Here is a 17,153-nt window from a genome sequence, read left to right as displayed (position 1 = left end):
CAGAGGATGCAAGAACTGTGGCCTTCCTGCTGGCCTGCTCTAACGAGGAGAGGGGGGCAGGAGTGGCGACCCCTCCGCCGCAGAAACATTCCTCAGCCGGGAAGGAGGGACTCCTACATACGGCCTACTGCCAAAAGTAATCATTCTTGGACATTCGATATGCTCTCAGGATCCAAAAATAGCATGCCCATACCCCGAAATCCCACCCCGTGCACATGGTTTCAGCTCTCCCGCCCTGCTGCCTTCGAAGGGAGCGAGCGATGACACCGGCCGTGCCGAATCCCAGTGCTGGGGCCTTTGGGACCTTGTCAGCTTTAACCCTTTACATGACTTTCTTCACACAACATTTCCGGCTCACCACAAAGGCGACCGTCGCAGTTCATCTGGCACTAAAGTGACATCTCCAATCTAGTCTAAACCAGTCGAAAAAAGTATCCAGGGTGAAAGGTCAGACAGGGGCAGGTGGCGTCTCCCAGCTTTTGCTTCTGTTTACGCAGATAATTGATAACTCCTCTCGTTTGTGTTCTGTGCACCACTCAGAATGGGCTCCGTGACCGTGCCGAGCTTCTTCCCGGAAAGGCGTTGCTGGCCGAGGACGCCGTTTGGCTTTTACGCCCTAGGTTATTCCTTTCCCAGACTCGGCCGGGTGGTGTGCGGTTGTGCGCAGCTCCGCACGTGCGCAATTGCGGCTGCATCGGGTCGCCTTTCATTACGGAACCATGACACTGGGAGGCCTGGACCACAGGCCTGAAACAGAGCTCGTAGCCGACCATATGACAGCCCGTTTCATGACAGATGAGCATGGGCAAATGCAGAATAACACCCAATCTTTTTTTTATTTTGTCTCCTGCCAGTACATCACAGCTGAGGTCCCAGGCAGGGAAAAATAAAGTGCTAGTTAGTTCTACTCCATTATCTTTACGGAATTTGTTGAGCCGTGGATCAGCAAATGAACTGGCTTCAGTGAGGGGCAGCACAGAGTCGGACACTGGCTTCAGAGTGAAGAGAGAAAGGAACCAGGTTGAGTTTATAGATTCAGAAACGTTTTGTGGAACCATGCTGAGAACATTTCACATAAGGCCTTTCTCCTGGCTAACAATATTGACGATGGAGGGAGGTGTGTTTTCAGGAAAACCCAGATTCTGAAGAGTGAGGAATCCGATATGTTTAGAATCATGTCTCATGATGCGTCGAGCTGTCACTGAGCAGAGGGAGTTCTCACCACCCACTGCCACTGCTGCAGCACGGTGACGGACTAAAATAAGCAGACACAGACTGATCTGAAAGCCACGGAGCCAAGCGAGACCCGAAACAGAACAATGGGTAGAAGCAGTGGCAGTTGGGTGGGGCAGCTGGTGCCTTCTAGCAATCAGCCAGCGGAGGGTGGGGCTGCTGATGCCTTCCACCAATCAGCCAGCGGAGGGTGGGGCTGCTGGTGCCTTCCACCAATCAGCCAGCGGAGGGTGGGGCTGCTGGTGCCTTCCACCAATCAGCCAGCGGAGGGTGGGGCTGCTGGTGCCTTCCACCAATCAGCCAGCGGAGGGTGGGGCTGCTGGTGCCTTCCACCAATCAGCCAGCGGAGGGTGGGGCTGCTAATGCCTTCCACCACTCAGCCAGCAGAGCGCGTTCTTTGCTCTGCTCCATCCCCACAGATTCAAAGTCATGTCCCCTGTGCTGTATTTGTCTCAGGCCTCCAGGGGCTGGGTGGCAGGCAATGAACCTCCCATGAAACAGGGCCCATTCTTGGACCAAGGCTGGAGAGCAAAGCCCAAAGAAACAAGGATCCTCCGGAAACCGCAGAGCTCCCTGCACGGCAACAGCGATCTGCCTTCCTCTCAGCCCTGCACTCAGACTACTCTGGGGCACATGCAGACAAATATATCATCCAGTCAGTATATACACAGACAAACAATACCGCTGCATAGTCAGGCAAGGCGAGCAGGACCGTGGCAGCCGTCAGATCCCGAGTTACTTTATGTTTTTTACTACTTCCATAGAGCATGATTAGCTTAACACTGGTGCTCAAGCTCATATAAATCATGGAAACAGGGCAGGGACAGGCAGGCCCCACTACCACATGTAACTGCCATTCAGACACAAGGATGAGGGAAAGTGATCTTTGATCAAAAGTCAAACAAAGACAACAACAACAACAATAATAATAATGTCTGAATCAATAAAAATCTCACATCTACACCTATCCATGTGTTCATATCCAAATAAGACCTAACTGATTGCTTAGGAAACATACACTGTTTGGTTGGGCCTTTAACCAGGACCTTTTAGTTTCAGTATGACAGAGATCACATGACTGACTACCATAACTGCAAGTCTAAACTAAATAGATTTCAGCTGGAAGTGCAAACAATGAGAAAAAACATGAACTGCAATCCTGTGAATGTAATCACACAAAAGACTGTCATGCAACGCGTTCAGAAATCAGCTCAACACGAAAACCTCTAGAGGTCAGCTGGCTTAGCCAAGCACGACAGAGCGCAATTGTACTTCAGCAAAACATCCCCTGTACACATGTACGTAGACAAACAAACACATGCGCACGCACACACTCACGCTCACACTCCATTCTGCACAAAAGAAAAAGAAATACAACCACCGGAGGCCAAGACCGTTGCCGGGGTCTATGCCTTTCTTATCTGCCATCCAAATGGGAAGCCATGCATAAAAACAGCAGATAAGCCAACAATTTCCTTTTTACCACTACACCACTGCTCACCGTGGTTCTGTAGAGCACTGTACTGAATGGAACCAGGACAGTTTGGGCATGGTATCGTGTGTGCACATCGTGCCATTCATCCAGGGCAGGGTGGTAGGGACAGGGGAGCCAAGACCCTCCTTAATCCCAACACTTCATTCATCTGTGTGGAGTTCGGCTGTACAAGAACCTTATGGAAGAGGAAGCAGACTGCAAACGAATGCAGACTGGACAATAAACGTCATTAGACCCCTTACTTGCATGTTGCTGAGAAAGAATTTCAAGATGAGGAGAAAAAACTGCGGAGGAGAAGAGTCAAGGTTAGACTGTTAGACTGGCAGGCACTGGAGTTCACTGACCATGTCAGGTGATCGCCCCTCCTGAAAAAGAATGTATTCATCTCAACAACAGCCAACAGGACCGGTCGGCTCAATGACGGCGGCGACACCGGGGTGGGACTTTGCAAGCACTCCCCAGTGCCAGCATCAACAGCGGGAGAAGGAGAGAGGGGACTCACATCGAAGGCCTCGCGGCGGGGGGCGTCCGCGCTCTGCAGCCAGCAGCGGCTCAGCTCGCTCAGCTCCAGGATGGGCTGCACGCGGAGACGCACTGTCTCGCCCGACTGCCGGATCATCTCCACGATCTCGTCCCTGCTCTTGCTTTCCACGTTACGCCCGTTGATCTCCACCAGGCGGTCGCCAGGCACCAGGCCGAGGGCAGCGTCCTTGGTGCCAGCACCGGGTTCGGCGAAGTGGACCACGCGACGGTAGACGGCACCGTCGGTGCCGCGGTCCAGCATGGTGGTGCGGCGCAGCGAGAAGCCAAAGTCGCCGGTGGCGCGGCGCTGCAGCTCCAGTTGGCGGGCCTCGGGCTCCGGCGGCGCCACCACGGCCGGGAGCCGCAGCTCGGCGGCGAACGTCTTCTCCACCACCTCCGGGATGTGGACCTTCCCGGCAGAGGCCCGCCACTGCTGCTGCTGCTGCTGCTGCTGCTGCTGGGCACTCGGCGTGCACTGCGGGTCCAGGAGCCGCACCTCCACCTGAGGGGAGGGCGCGGCGGAACTGGGACCCGACGGCGTGGAGCCCTCCGACAGGCTCTCCTCCTTGCTCCTCTGTGAGAAGGAGAAGCGCTTCATGATCTGGCCCACCTGCGAGCTCTGCATGGCCAGCGAGCCGAAGCGCGCCGCCCGCTCCCGGACGGAGCCGCGCGGGGCGTCCTGGCCCAAGTCCCCCTTCAGGTCGTCGCTGGAGCCGGCCGTGCTCAGCTGGTCAGCGTCCAGCACCACGCTGCTGCGGTTGCTCAGGTCGTCCGACTCGATGTCGGTCAGACTGAGCTCGGTGCTGCTGGCCACCTTAATCGGGATGGGGTTGGAGATCTCCAGCTTGCTCCTGGACTCCCGCTTAGAGCTGCGGTTAAGGTTGAAGAAGCCTCTCCGCATGCTCATCTCATCCAGGCTCCGGAGCTCCGCCGCGGACATCCGCTCCCGCTTGTCCCGCTTGTCCTTCTTCTCCTTGCGTCCTGCCTCCTTTTCTTTGTCCTTTTTCATCAAGTTGAACATGGTTCGTCTTGCAGAAATATATTCCCCACAGATGAGGTCCTGGTATCTTCAAATATGAAGGATTTTTCCATACAGAGACAGGATGACTAATGTAAGTCCACACTGGCTTAATTAATGTTGCCTAAGACAAAAAAAAAAAAGGTAACAAAGTCAGATATCGTATTTCTATAAACATTTAATCGAGAGGTTTAAAAAGAGATGGTGGTTGTCATTTTGGTAAAAGGCTTTAAGATATGACTGGACGTAAGAAAATGTGCTATACTTCTAATAGCAACAACAATACAATAATATTGCTAATAATAGGAGCAGGGGTTCGTGAATCGAGGTTTCAGGGGGACTTATGAAAGCCACAGGGCTCTAAACGCCAGCTTTCACATTCCTATTTTCCCAGCAGCGGGAGACCTCCACATCCCAACCAGCTCCATTAACAAGGGGCCAAATTCCTAAACCAAAGACAGCAAGCCATTCCTCCACAGCAGCCACTGGCAGCAGAGTCAGGTATTACGTGAAGCGTCACCACCCTGTCCAAAACTAAGGATACATTTGCCAATGCCACAATTTTACACAAATAGGAAAATGCCCACGATAGATGCATCCAAACACGTTCATCTTATTATCAAGCAGAAACAGCACAAGTGCCCTTTAAAAATGAAGGCGTCTGTGACAAGTTAGGTCTACTACACTTCAACTCTGCGGTATTAAACCGTGACCTGCGGTGACCCTGTAAAGGTCCGGCACTTTACATTCACACAGCGTATTCTGTCCGTGTACTGGATACCTTTACAGTATTTCTCAGACAGGGACCATACGTGGCACATTGGCGTTTCCCCTCGATTATACCATAGCGATAATTTTAAAAAAATCCATATTTAATAATGCGAAACGCGACCGATCCACACAGGAAGGTGTTAAGCTATTTAAGTGTGATCGATCACATTCTCATTGCCAGCATGCCTCGTCTTGTTTCACTCTGCCACGGAGACTCAGGTTTTAACAGGCCCAAGCAAACACGACTCGTAACGCATTGATATCTGTAGTTAACGAGCTACTGGGCTGAAGCGTGTATTGTACATTTCTTCTACCTCCGACAGGACGAACAGAGTCCCAGGAGGGGACCACAGAGCACCAGAACACGCAGTGGCCAGAGCCAGGAGAGGCCTGCCAAGCAGCAGATCTCAGATTTGATCCTTTAGCCAGTGAGGCGAGTAACGTTTGATGGACCAACGACGATGGAAAAGGCAGATTTAACCGACGAAGTTGACCATTAAAGGCTGAATCCGTGACCCTGCTTCGCTAGCGATGCCCGTCGCAGAGTGGGGGCACTTGAATTTCGTCGTGAAACCGGGGTTTTCTGTCGACATTGTGCAAACCTCGCTATATATATATAAAAAAAAGATACTGTGGAAGAAAGGACATTTGTTGTTTTAATATCGCGCCACAATTCGCATGGCTAGCCAGCAGGCTAACGTAGCGGCAGTTACCGCGGAGCTGGCAGCCTGTCCTTTCTTTGCCGTAACAATATCCCGAAAAACATCACTTAAACGGGGATACGTTCGCTATTTTGTAGTGAACTGGGCCAAAAAAACAACAACAACGCGCACACGGCTGCGCTGGACTCACCCGTTATCCCGGTAACCGGCCTCTGTGGAGAACGAGAGCGTCGGTTGGCGAGCTGCGTCTCTGTAGACGGGCGCAGCAGAGCCTCTGAGAACCGCGGGAGTCGCATGAAGTGACCGAGGCTGTCGGTTCGCCTCACGGTTCCCACGAAAACACGGTGATATGGCGCCCTCGCCTGGAGGAAATATGGAACTACAGGATGTGTTATCCATAAAGGAGATACGAACGGTAGGGGGGAAAAAAAGGGAACCTTCACTGCTTCGCTAACTAACAGAACGCTGCTTTAGACTAAAAGATAAGACGGAAACAACCATGACCACAATACCAGTAAGAATAATTATTAGGAATTTGACGAGATTCAATCTTACTTGACTAACTTATTTGTTGCGTTTCCATTTATAAAATAATTCGGAATTTATTTTCTGTTTTATTTTACTGATTTCCAGATCAATAAATTACTTATCAGGCTGCTGCTTGTTAAAGGTGCATTAGCAAATCTCCCTTTTTCTTACTAATTTCACTAAACTGTGAAATATATAGAACATAATGCAAAATGTAACAATGACCTCAGCACATGTGTATTCGCTGCCTGAGAAAACCTGCGTTCCGGGACAGAAATCTTGGTTTGTGTTTACATCGGCATCTTGTCAATCACTGCATGGGATAGTGCCAAGTACTGCATCCCTACTTCCGTTTGGCTAAGAAAACCTCCGGAATCCGGTAAGCGCCCCGCGTGGCCAGGTGCTTGTACTTGGACAAAAACACGCTGTCCTGCCAAAAATAACAACAAATGTGTAATAAAACAAATATTAAAAATGGAAGTCTTTTCCAAAATAGAAAGAATTACGTGCGAAGGGGGTGTAGTAAATAACGCTATCTAACCATACCCTTATTAACGGCCACCTCAAAATAAACATCGGAAATCTAAGATCAATCAATAAATGGAAGCTCTTAACTAGCCCCAATTAATGTTTTTAGGAGAGATACGTGTGTAGATTAATCTAGATCAAGACTCATTTGACAAGATTAAGTGTAGATTAAAACTCATTTGACTTCATAAGAAGAGTTTTTTAATGTAAACGTAGTCTGTATAAAGCACTGAACTGAGGATCCAAAGAGTAAAATAAATTGTTCCGTGCTGTTCTCTTCACTTTACCGATTGAGGTGAGTTAATTGAATGCTCACTAATGCACCTTTAAGTCCTCTCGGAGAAAGCGGAACCTGTTTGAATGCTACATTCTGTGGTTCTACTTGTTCCTCTGGTAGGTCTATTTGTTGTGGACATCAACTGATTACTGAGGAATTGAGAGTTTATAATGCTATAGCAAGACTAACTTTCCACCTGAAATCTTCTCTGTAGAGATGTATGAAGTTGTGAGAGATGATTAATCAAAGACTGCAGAAGTACCTGAAAAGTGGATAAACATTTGAATCTGTGTTCTGCCTTTAAAACACCCAGTGCCTTCACTGGTGATTAACGGGTTGTATTAGGATGTAATTTAGAGATGGACATCTCGTCGTATAGATGACACTCCTGCTAGAACCTACTAGACTTCTCTGGTCTGTGTGTGTGTGGGACACATTTTGTCAAGCACAAGGTGTTAAAGCGCCAGACCATGTTCCGTTTTTCATTCTGTGGGAATTCTCCTTCATTTCCAACATTGCAAAGACGAAGTTCACACGACCCGCCAGCAGGTGTCGCACGGCTCCGTTTCTCACGTCGGTTCCCCTACGTCATTACGTCGTATCTTACTGGGGAGCGGAGAGGGGGTTGGTGGACGAGGTTTTAAAACATGACATTATGATCGGAATCGCGCTCGCAACCCAAACGACAGTGGTCCGTTTCGACAGCTGTGGGGGAGCTGTCATAAGTGTATGAGGAGTGACAGAGAAAGGACTTTTACCCTAGTAAGGTAGCGGAGGAAGTGTGTGTGTGTGTGTGTGTGTAGGAAGGCGGGGAAGCTGGTGCTGGATTTAGAAGAAGGAAAACAACATGGCCGCCGTGGAGCTGGAGTGGATCCCCGAGACCCTGTACAACACTGCGATATCCGCGGTGGTCGACAACTACAGCCGATCGCGACGGGACATACGCTCTCTTCCCGAAAATATACAGTTTGATGTCTACTACAAGGTAACGACGGCTGTCCGTGCGCCGACCTTTATACAGATGGGCTGTCTGACTAACGTTAACTTACCCTGCTAGCTTATCTTAGCTTAGTTTAGCTCGGTTAGCTAACGGCGATGTTAAAAATTTTGGTTATTCGCAAGTAGCGGAACCGTTTGTGTTGTAACGGTAATAAGATACGTAGTAGTGTGTTATTTTTTTTTAAATGTCAAGGTTCGAAAAGAAATGACATGTGTTAGACGGATAGAAGACATACTGTGGTTTTAGATGTCAGATGTACAGCTAGGATGGTTAACTAACCAAGTTGGTCGGTAAAAGTAAATTTAACCGCCTGGCGTTGGGTAGTTTATCTCAGCTAAGTTAGTTACTGGCCGGCTGGGTGGGCTCAGCTAACAGGACACGGCTGTCCAGCTGATCGGAGAGATGAATTCCACGTATGCCGTTGGGTTTAATCACTGCTCTTCAGGTAAGTTAGATATTTGTTTAGAGGCGGTTAACTCCAACCTAGAGTTGGTTAGGTTATCTAGCGCTACGTAGTTGGCTTCCGAACAAACTTGAGCCATATAACTAGTCCACGGGTCGATTAGCTTTATATCGGCTTAATTATGGTTTTGTTTCAGAGAGGACTCATGCTTTTGTGGTGCACTTAACATGTCTTATATCTGTTATGGGTAATTCTAAAGATTTGTTGGCATAAAGAACTTTTAATTCATGACGGCCAGTTTGCTGGCTTTCCAACCTACCTTGGTGTCATAAATTGAGTCCTTCAACAGTCCGTTCGATAATAATGCACCTGCTTTGATTAAAAAACGTCTTTAATTAACTGGATACAGAACAAATCTTAGTTATTGCAATCACAATTTTCTTGTTTAATATGGCCATATGTGCAAATATGATTAGTATGGTAATACAGATGATGGATCAAGACGTTTGTGTGAGTATGAGATCTTCAGAGGTTGTTATATCGCATTGAAGTGGTTAAATTTGTGTCAGGCTTATATGGATAAAATATATATGCAAATGTATTTGAGGAAAATATGGTGCTATTAATGTACATTAGGGGGGAATAATTCCAACTAATTTTCTTTCTGCAATTTGTGAAATCATTTTATGGCAGTTTTTTAAAGTATGCTGAAGTTGTTGGATCATTTTCAAAAAGAAACAGATTGGCCAGTGTATTGGAGTTGCGCAAACTGTGTATTGTGTTTTTGTTATTGTTTCTGAGTGTCCTTTTGTTTTAGTACACCCGCTTCCTGCTGCTTTTACTTTCCCTAGGGAAAGTCTTGGTTTTCTGCTTTTGTGGCACATGGACTGTTATCAATCTGGCATTTTTTTTTATTTCACAGCTTTACCAGCAAGGCAGGCTTTGCCAGCTTGGAGGGGAGTTCTGTGAGCTTGAGGTCTTTGCCAAAGTCCTCAGAGCCTCTGACAAAAGGTATTTCACAATTGAACCCAGCTGTGGCTTGTGTCCCTCTCGCATTGTCTGAAGTATTTCCCATTTCAGTGTTGGAACCTAATTATTTCTTTTGTAACTTTCTTCTTTTGTCTTTGCAAGTAAATGTGGGTCAGCTTACACAGTTGACATGTCATTTGGCATTTGTGGAAATTGTTGCTAGGATTGCTCTATAGCTTTTAAGTCTGTTTAATGACCACTTACCATGTTTATTTAAAATGTACCAAAAACAAACTAGATTTATGTGGATCAGACTTTTCATTTACACCAGGAACCATAAATACATGTGTGTGTGTGTGTGTGTGTGTCCCCTCTCTGTGTCTATTTTTTGCCTGTGTTGTAAACTCTCCCTCCATCTTCCCCTCTCCCCCTCAGACACCTCCTTCACCACTGTTTCCAGGCACTGATGGACCATGGCGTGAAGGTGTCCTCCATCTTGGCCAACTCCTTCAGCCGAAGATGCTCATACATTGCAGAGTCCGACGCTCACGTTAAAGAGAAAGCCATCCAGTTTGGCTTCGTCCTAGGTCAGCAGCTCTCTTTGAGTGGTGCCTGGTGTGTTGTCTTGTCGACGCTCGGTAGTTGACGCGTCTGTCTTCCTGTCAGGTGGTTTTCTGTCAGACGCTGGCTGGTACGGGGATGCCGAGAAGGTCTTCCTTTCGTGTCTGCAGCTGTGCACATTACATGACGAAGTTTTGCACTGGTATCGTGCGGTGGAGTGCTGTGTGAGGTGAGTCTATGTCGTTCTTTCTTAAGCACAATTAGTGCATTCTGGCCTTATTTTTGACAGAAGGCACATGGAAGTACTGTCATCAAGTACTGTTTACTGTCATTAAAGTAAGAATTTTGTTCCTGTTTTAGCTGGAGTTGTGAATTGAGCTCATCAGGCTAGATAAACATCATTTTGGTTGACTTAATATATCATGAAAGCAGATACAGTCTCTCTGTAATCATTGGTCAGCTTGACTCACCAAGCCACACCCCTGAGCCTGCCCCTGTTTGTATTGTCAGGTTGCTTCACGTGCGTAATGGCAACTGCAAATATCACCTGGGAGAGGAGACTTTCAAACAAGCCCAGTCGTACATGGACAAGCTAGCCAAACACGGGCACCATGCCAACAAGGCTGCGCTTTATGGAGAACTCTGCGCTCTGCTTTTCGCCAAAAGCCACTATGATGAGGTAAGGAGCCCAGTGCCACAGTATTATGTGCATTCAGCTCTGGGAATCACCATGCAGTGCTGTAGCTCAACCTTGTACTGCTGGGTGGGCAGTGTAAGCCCCACGACTGTCGGGCCCCTGAGCAAGGCCCTTAACTCTTACTTGCTCAAGTTGTATTCAGTCATAATTGTAAGTCGCTTTGGATAAGTGTCAGTTAAATGCCATAAATGTGTTGCAGGCATACCGGTGGTGTATAGAGGCTATGAAGGAGATCACGGTGGGCTTGCCTGTGAAAGTGGTTGTGGATGTCCTGAGACAAGCCTCTAAGGTATTGAATTAGTAGAGTACGATATTCACAATTGGTTCACATAAGGGTCAGACTGAGCACCATCAAGCTTCAACAATCTGTGCCAAAACGATAATCTAGTTTAAGGACCATAAGGATTAGCTGTAGTTTATGAGGATATAGGTCATTTTGATCAGCGGGTTGAAGTAAAGGTGAATTTATGCTGCATGATGTCCGCATCAAATAAACCTGTATGACCTACGCGGTTGTTTCTGCAGGCGTGTGTCGTTAAGCGGGAGTTCAGGAAAGCTGAACAGCTGATCAAACATGCGGTATTTCTAGCACGGTGAGATGCTACATTCTTTTCTGTCTTGTTTTTGCATTTCTGCAAAACAAAAAAAAAAACCTCCATGACACGTTATTTTACTAACATCTGTATGCGTTTTTCAGGGAACATTTTGGACACAAGCACCCGAAGTACTCAGATACACTGCTGGATTATGGCTTTTATCTCCTAAATGTGGATAACATCTGTCAGTCTGTCGCCATATATCAGGTGGAGCAGAATTTCCTCCAAGCCTTTAACACATTTTGACAAGTGCTTAGGTCATTAATCATGTGCACGTGTTTTGTCACCAGACTGCCCTGGACATTCGGCAGTCCGTATTTGGAGGGAAGAATATCCATGTGGCCACAGCCCACGAGGACCTGGCCTACTCTTCCTATGTACACCAGTACAGCTCGGGAAAATTTGACGATGCACTGTGAGTAATTTTCTGTTTCTGAGCCTGCTAACAGCTTCTTTAGCTAGAGGGAGTTGTTTTAATTTCATCTGGTACATATTTGAAAATGGGGCAGGTGGGGGGCATCTTTTTTTTTTTTTTTTTTTTTTTTTTTTTTTTCTCCTTTCTTTTTCTTTTTTTTTGTTTGTTTTTTTTTTGTTTTTTGTTTTTTTGTATTACTGGGGAAGGATATGAGGATAAATTGTTGCTCTCTACCAAATGGGACGAACCTCCTTCTAGGAAGAACTCCATTTGAGTCATAAACATTATCCTGCAAGATGTGTAAATATTCCTTGGGGCTTTTCGAATCAAGTTCTCTTAAGGTGTTTTTGATTATCAAGAATGTGAATCCAAAAAGCTGTCGTCTTTGCCTTTAGCCCAGTTAAACTGCTCTGTCATAAAGAGGATGTCTCTGTTTCTGTTCATGGAAATGTTTATTCTAAAGGATAAAAATGTACCCGTTTGATGAGCAATGGGGCGCAGTGTTCTTACTCAAGACTCGTGCTGTTGTGTTTAGAATTCACGCAGAACGTGCCATAGACATCATAAATCACATTCTCCCAGAAGACCATCTGCTGCTGGCTTCCTCCAAGAGGGTGAAAGGTGAGAGTCACACTGTCCAGCGAAGTTCAGGGCTCACTCCCAGTTGTGCTGCTGGAGGGACCACCCCTCAGTGTAACACAGCTTTGTTACTCGGGGGGGGTCTTCCCCATCAGCCACTTTCTCCAGCTTTGGTTCCATTAAGCAAGATAAAAGAGAATTTGCTTCACTCTATTAGTGTTTCAGCAGGTCTAACATTGTGCTTTGTCCACTTCGGGGTGGTTATGTGCGTGTCTCTCCCGCCTTTTGCATAGCCCTGATCCTGGAGGAGATCGCCATCGACTGCCATAATAAAGAGGCTGAAGAGCGCCTCCTGCAGGAGGCACATGATCTGCACCTCTCCTCCCTCCAGCTGGCCAAAAAAGCTTTTGGGGAGTTCAACGTACAGACAGCAAAGCATTACGGAAACCTGGGCCGCCTCTACCAGTCCATGCGCAAGTTCAAGGTCAGACGATCTTCCCTCATCCGTCTCTTTTTACGCTGGTTACATATGAATTAGAGACCTTACTTTTTTTCCTTCTTGGAAAAGCCAGGGAACGCTTTCTGTAGCCTGATACATTTTCAGAAAAAGAGGACCCATTATACCCCTTTTACAGAAGTTAACACAGTTCGCTTGGGTCTTAATGACACGTCTGTGATGTGCTTCATTCAAAATACCACAAAGATCAAGCATCACATCACCCTTCTCAGGCTGTCAAAGCAGCCAGGCTCCAGGTGGCCGGTTGAGTGCCTGTTCCTTTAAATGATAATGAGCCACTGCTCACCCGGCCCCTGGCTTGGTGCTACCATTGCAAATGTTGAGGACCCTGGGAGAAACATGGCTTCTGGAGAAAATGTAGCAGCGTAACCATTTATGTGTGATCCGCAGCCAGACAACGAGTTTGCTCTGAGGTTATTCCTCTGCTCATTCTATCAACTACATGCATATCTACACACTAAAAAGAAGCATGCCCACTTGCCAAATTACAGATGAATGTGAAGCAAGTTTTCCCCCAGCACAACATGTTAAAGTCGCTAACTTTTGATGACCTGAAAGGAATGCGACTGTACCTTTTTGACTAGTGTTCACATGTTGATAGTTGGTGCACAACAGCCAAAGAAACATTCTAGCATAATTACATAGCATGATTTATTTTTTTAAATGCTGCATTTCCTTTTCCTGTGGTTTTGCCACAGTTGGTAATGATCCCTCTTTCAGTAAATGTGTCGTCAGTCCTGCCTTGTAGTAAGCCAGGTCGTAAAAGCTGTCACACACAAAGTGGGTACCACACGTGTACAGGTTTCTGTCAGCTGTGGCTGTGACGTTGCCTTTGAACTTTATCCACCCAGTTCTTCTGTCCTCTGAGGGTGGGATCTGACGTACCGTTTTGTGTTGGCAGCCAACAACAGAGTAGTTCTGCACTTAGCTCTTATCTTCAAGTTAATGCTAGCGGGTCTGGCACTTGAAGAGAAAATGGTGCACCTTTACAAAGATGGTTCTCAAGCTATGGGCGCCGATGTTCAGCGGGGGCCAGTGTAATTCTGATGACTGGCTTAGTGACACAGTCTTTCATATTTAGCTTCCTTTCTTTTGCTGATGCAGGTAGCTCACAAGAAATTGACTGGCTTGTCTTATTTCAGTTTGTGGGTTGGTTGTCACTCAGATACTCAATAGAGTACAGGTGCTAGAGGAAAAAAAGCTTTCAAAATATTCCAACAAGGGCAAAACTGTGTGTGTGCAGGAGGCAGAGGAGATGCACATCAAGGCCATCCAGATCAAAGAACAGCTGCTGGGACAGGAGGACTACGAGGTGGCCCTGTCTGTGGGTCACCTGGCTTCACTCTACAACTACGACATGAACCAGTACGACGATGCCGAGCGCCTCTACCTGCGCTCCATCGCCATCGGTGAGACCACATACACGAACAGACTGACTCACGCATACGCACCCCAAAGTCGGTGTCTCAGTGCAAGTGATGTGCAAACCCCCCCCCCCCCCCAGGCAAGAAGCTGTTCGGCGAAGGCTACAGTGGCCTGGAGTACGACTACAGGGGGCTGATCAAGCTTTACAACTCGGTGGGCAACTACGAGAAGGTGTTCGAGTACCACAACATCCTGTCCAACTGGAACCGACTGAGGGACCGGCAGTTCGCGGTGGCGGACGCACTGGAGGACGTCAGCACCAGCCCCCAGGCCACGGATGAGGTGGTGCAGGCCTTCCTGCTGTCGCACAGTCTCGCCGCAGGACGCTCGTGTATGGGCTAACGACAGGAGTGCATTCTCCTCACTCCACGCGCGCACACACTCACAAGTCCATACACATTCCTGATCCCGTGTGACAGAAGGGATTGAGCATCATGGTCACTTGGCTCAGGAGACCCTTTATCCCTGTTCACAGTCCTGAACCCTGGGAGAATGCCGTGGCGTCTCTCTCTCTCTCTCTCTCTCACGTGTGGGATAAAGCCGCCTTCCAATGGCACCATGGCCCACTTTCCTACAGACGATCTCCAGACTTCAAAAGATCAGACTTTCTGATTTCCTACAGAAGAGAGAAAACTGGGCTAAAAACCCTACAGAGACATTGTGATCTCGTTTTATCCATTGAAATCTAAAATGCCTGTTAAGTTTGCTTGGGGTTTTTGTTTTATCCCCCCATCCCCAATCCCCTTCCTTCTAATTTTTTTTGGGTGTCTAAAGCGTTGCTCCACCACTCATCACTGAAGCGGGCTCCCTGCGCTACCTCAAGCAGTCTAGGTAGTGGCAACTGATGCAAGCCTTCGCCCCTGAGACAAGTGAAGAACAAACACACTAGCGTTTCTGTTCTTATGAATGTCGCTGGTATGCAGCTCCGTGTGACGCACAGTCCTACGTTAAGGTTTACCAGTATGTTCGAGTAAGAGGAGGGCTCTGTTACTGATCAGGCCATTTCTGAGTGTCTTTTGCCTCTCATGCCATGATAAAACTAATTGACAAATAGATTTACTATTGCTCTAGATGCAGTTTGTTTTCTGATTGCTTTTTAAAAATATATATATTCTACATTAGTACCAACGTGAATTAATTTAAAATGCCAATAATTTATATGCAAACTGTGCTATAACCTTTAGGTTTAACATAGAAAGTGGTGAGCCAAAACCACTTCTGATAAAACTGGGGGTGAGATGTGGCTACTGCTGTGAGTGAAGAGACACACAGGACTGACGTTGCCACGCTGACCATTGCTCAGTCAAACAAGACTGAGACACACACACACATACACGATGATGATGATGTTACTGTTATGTTATGTCTCCAGCTCTGTGTTTCATCATTGACCTTTCAAACTCTATCCAGACTTGCAATGATGGAAAAACTCTGACCTTCTAAGAGCTGGCAGGAGACCCACAGAAAAGAGCTGATCATTGCAGCTGGCTTCGTGAAGAGGCCTCCACTACAGAGGGACCAATTCTGTTATGGGGGTGGAGGGGGATGTTGGGGAAGCTCTGAGCACCGCCTACAGGTCTCCTGTAGAGTTTGAGCAGACTGCAATGTACTCTTGGCTATTCAGTTTGTCACCTGCACTTCCATTTATAAGTGAAGACCTCTCTCCACCCATTATGAAATCCACAAATAAATACAAAGGCTCTTCGCAAGGTTTTGCAGTAAAAGCATGTTTACACAAAAACATAAAACGTCTAACAGAGGCAGTATTCTTATATTCTTCAGAGTTCCAAAATGGCATATTCAGACATGTGGTCTTTTCTACTGGACTGTAAGTTTAATCGAAGTTTAATGACAACAGAGGTCAGGAGTGTCCTCCGTGACCCCAGCGTTAGCTAATGTCCTAGCCAGAGCCTAACAGGACACTCACCTGCTATCACACTGCGTTGGAGGCCTTTTGCAATAGCTTGTTCTGGACTAACCCCTATTGTCAGTACAAGGGATTCAAATGCAACACTAACTGGGCTAGCCCAGTTCTGGCTCAAATAAGACCCAGGCTGACCTGGACCATGTGAGGATACTGAAGTTGTCCACATTTCTGAAAAACCCTTTAATGTTAAAGACTAATTACAACCTTGTCTTTTCCAATCAGACGGCCTGAATCGGAATCGAGATGGGAGAAGAGACTGCCTCGTTCACTCAAACTAGATAAATGACAGGAATATTAAGTTCTATGAATAAAACAAGCTGTGATCTTAAAACGTGTTTCCATGATTTGTAGTAATGCGGTTAAATTGTAGTGGTCATCTGCAGCAAGTTGTCAGATTGTGTAACAGAAGCTAGAAGTCAAATTCTTGGAGGTTTTATTTTGCAGTTTTAAGAATGCATTTGCGGTTCCAACCTTTGTAATATTTGTTGGTGTATTGGTCCCTATACAAGGAAAAGAAAAAGAACAATATAGTCAAGTAAACTTCTCTTTTTTTTTTAATGACGCTCCTAATTTGACATGCAGCTCTGAAATCTTTCTTGTGAAGGTTAAGGGCTCTTTGGTGAACCTAAACTGTTATTCATTTGAATTGTGCGTAATGATGATGATGAGCGATGGAGATTTTGAGAATGAAACATCCAGAGGGATCCTCGTCTCATTTTAGTGGGGCTGTAGTTCCCACCCCAAAGGTGCTTCTGCATTAATTCTGCTATTTCTCTTTTAGAGGACACCTCTTGTTGCATGTTTGAGTAATAACATTTTATACACACACACACAGATGCATACCTGCAAATGATTGTAATTCCAGAGAGTGTTCACATAGAGTGAACAATCTATGGTTACACTAACAGTAATCAAATTTCCCTGGAACTTTGTGCCTCTGAAAAAGGTGAAACCACAATGAATGAATGGCTGGTGAATGAAAGTTCTGGTGGACCAGGGACTCCTGAATGTTTAACTGAATTGCCATGTA

General features: G+C 46.7%; 2 protein-coding genes across 2 annotated transcripts in view; one reads left to right on the top strand and one right to left on the bottom strand.

Moving 5' to 3' along the window:
* myo18ab (myosin XVIIIA b) overlaps positions 1–6,030 on the bottom strand; it is a 72,037-nt gene extending 66,007 nt beyond the window's left edge. The window contains exons 1-2 of the mRNA XM_081699893.1: positions 5,892–6,030; positions 3,231–4,392 (exon numbers count right to left, since the gene is read on the bottom strand). Of these exons, the coding sequence (XP_081556019.1) occupies positions 3,231–4,271 (1,041 nt within the window). The 5' untranslated portion in view covers positions 4,272–4,392; positions 5,892–6,030. The remainder of the gene's footprint in view (positions 1–3,230; positions 4,393–5,891) is intronic.
* A 1,592-nt stretch (positions 6,031–7,622) lies between these two features.
* Positions 7,623–16,454, top strand: appbp2 (amyloid beta precursor protein (cytoplasmic tail) binding protein 2). Its single transcript, XM_026997691.3, has 13 exons — positions 7,623–8,019; positions 9,360–9,448; positions 9,842–9,993; positions 10,073–10,196; positions 10,478–10,646; positions 10,864–10,953; positions 11,190–11,257; positions 11,362–11,467; positions 11,551–11,675; positions 12,211–12,296; positions 12,548–12,738; positions 14,015–14,180; positions 14,276–16,454. Exons 1-13 carry the CDS (start codon positions 7,882–7,884, stop codon positions 14,536–14,538), a joined length of 1,767 nt encoding a protein of 588 aa, XP_026853492.3. The 5' UTR covers positions 7,623–7,881; the 3' UTR covers positions 14,539–16,454.
* The last annotated feature ends 699 nt before the right edge of the window (positions 16,455–17,153 follow it).

Source organism: Electrophorus electricus, chromosome 17 (genome assembly GCF_041902795.1).
Source record: "Electrophorus electricus isolate QZ-2024a chromosome 17, ASM4190279v1, whole genome shotgun sequence".
Taxonomy (NCBI): domain Eukaryota; kingdom Metazoa; phylum Chordata; class Actinopteri; order Gymnotiformes; family Gymnotidae; genus Electrophorus; species Electrophorus electricus.
This window is presented reverse-complemented; position numbering and strand designations above follow the sequence as displayed.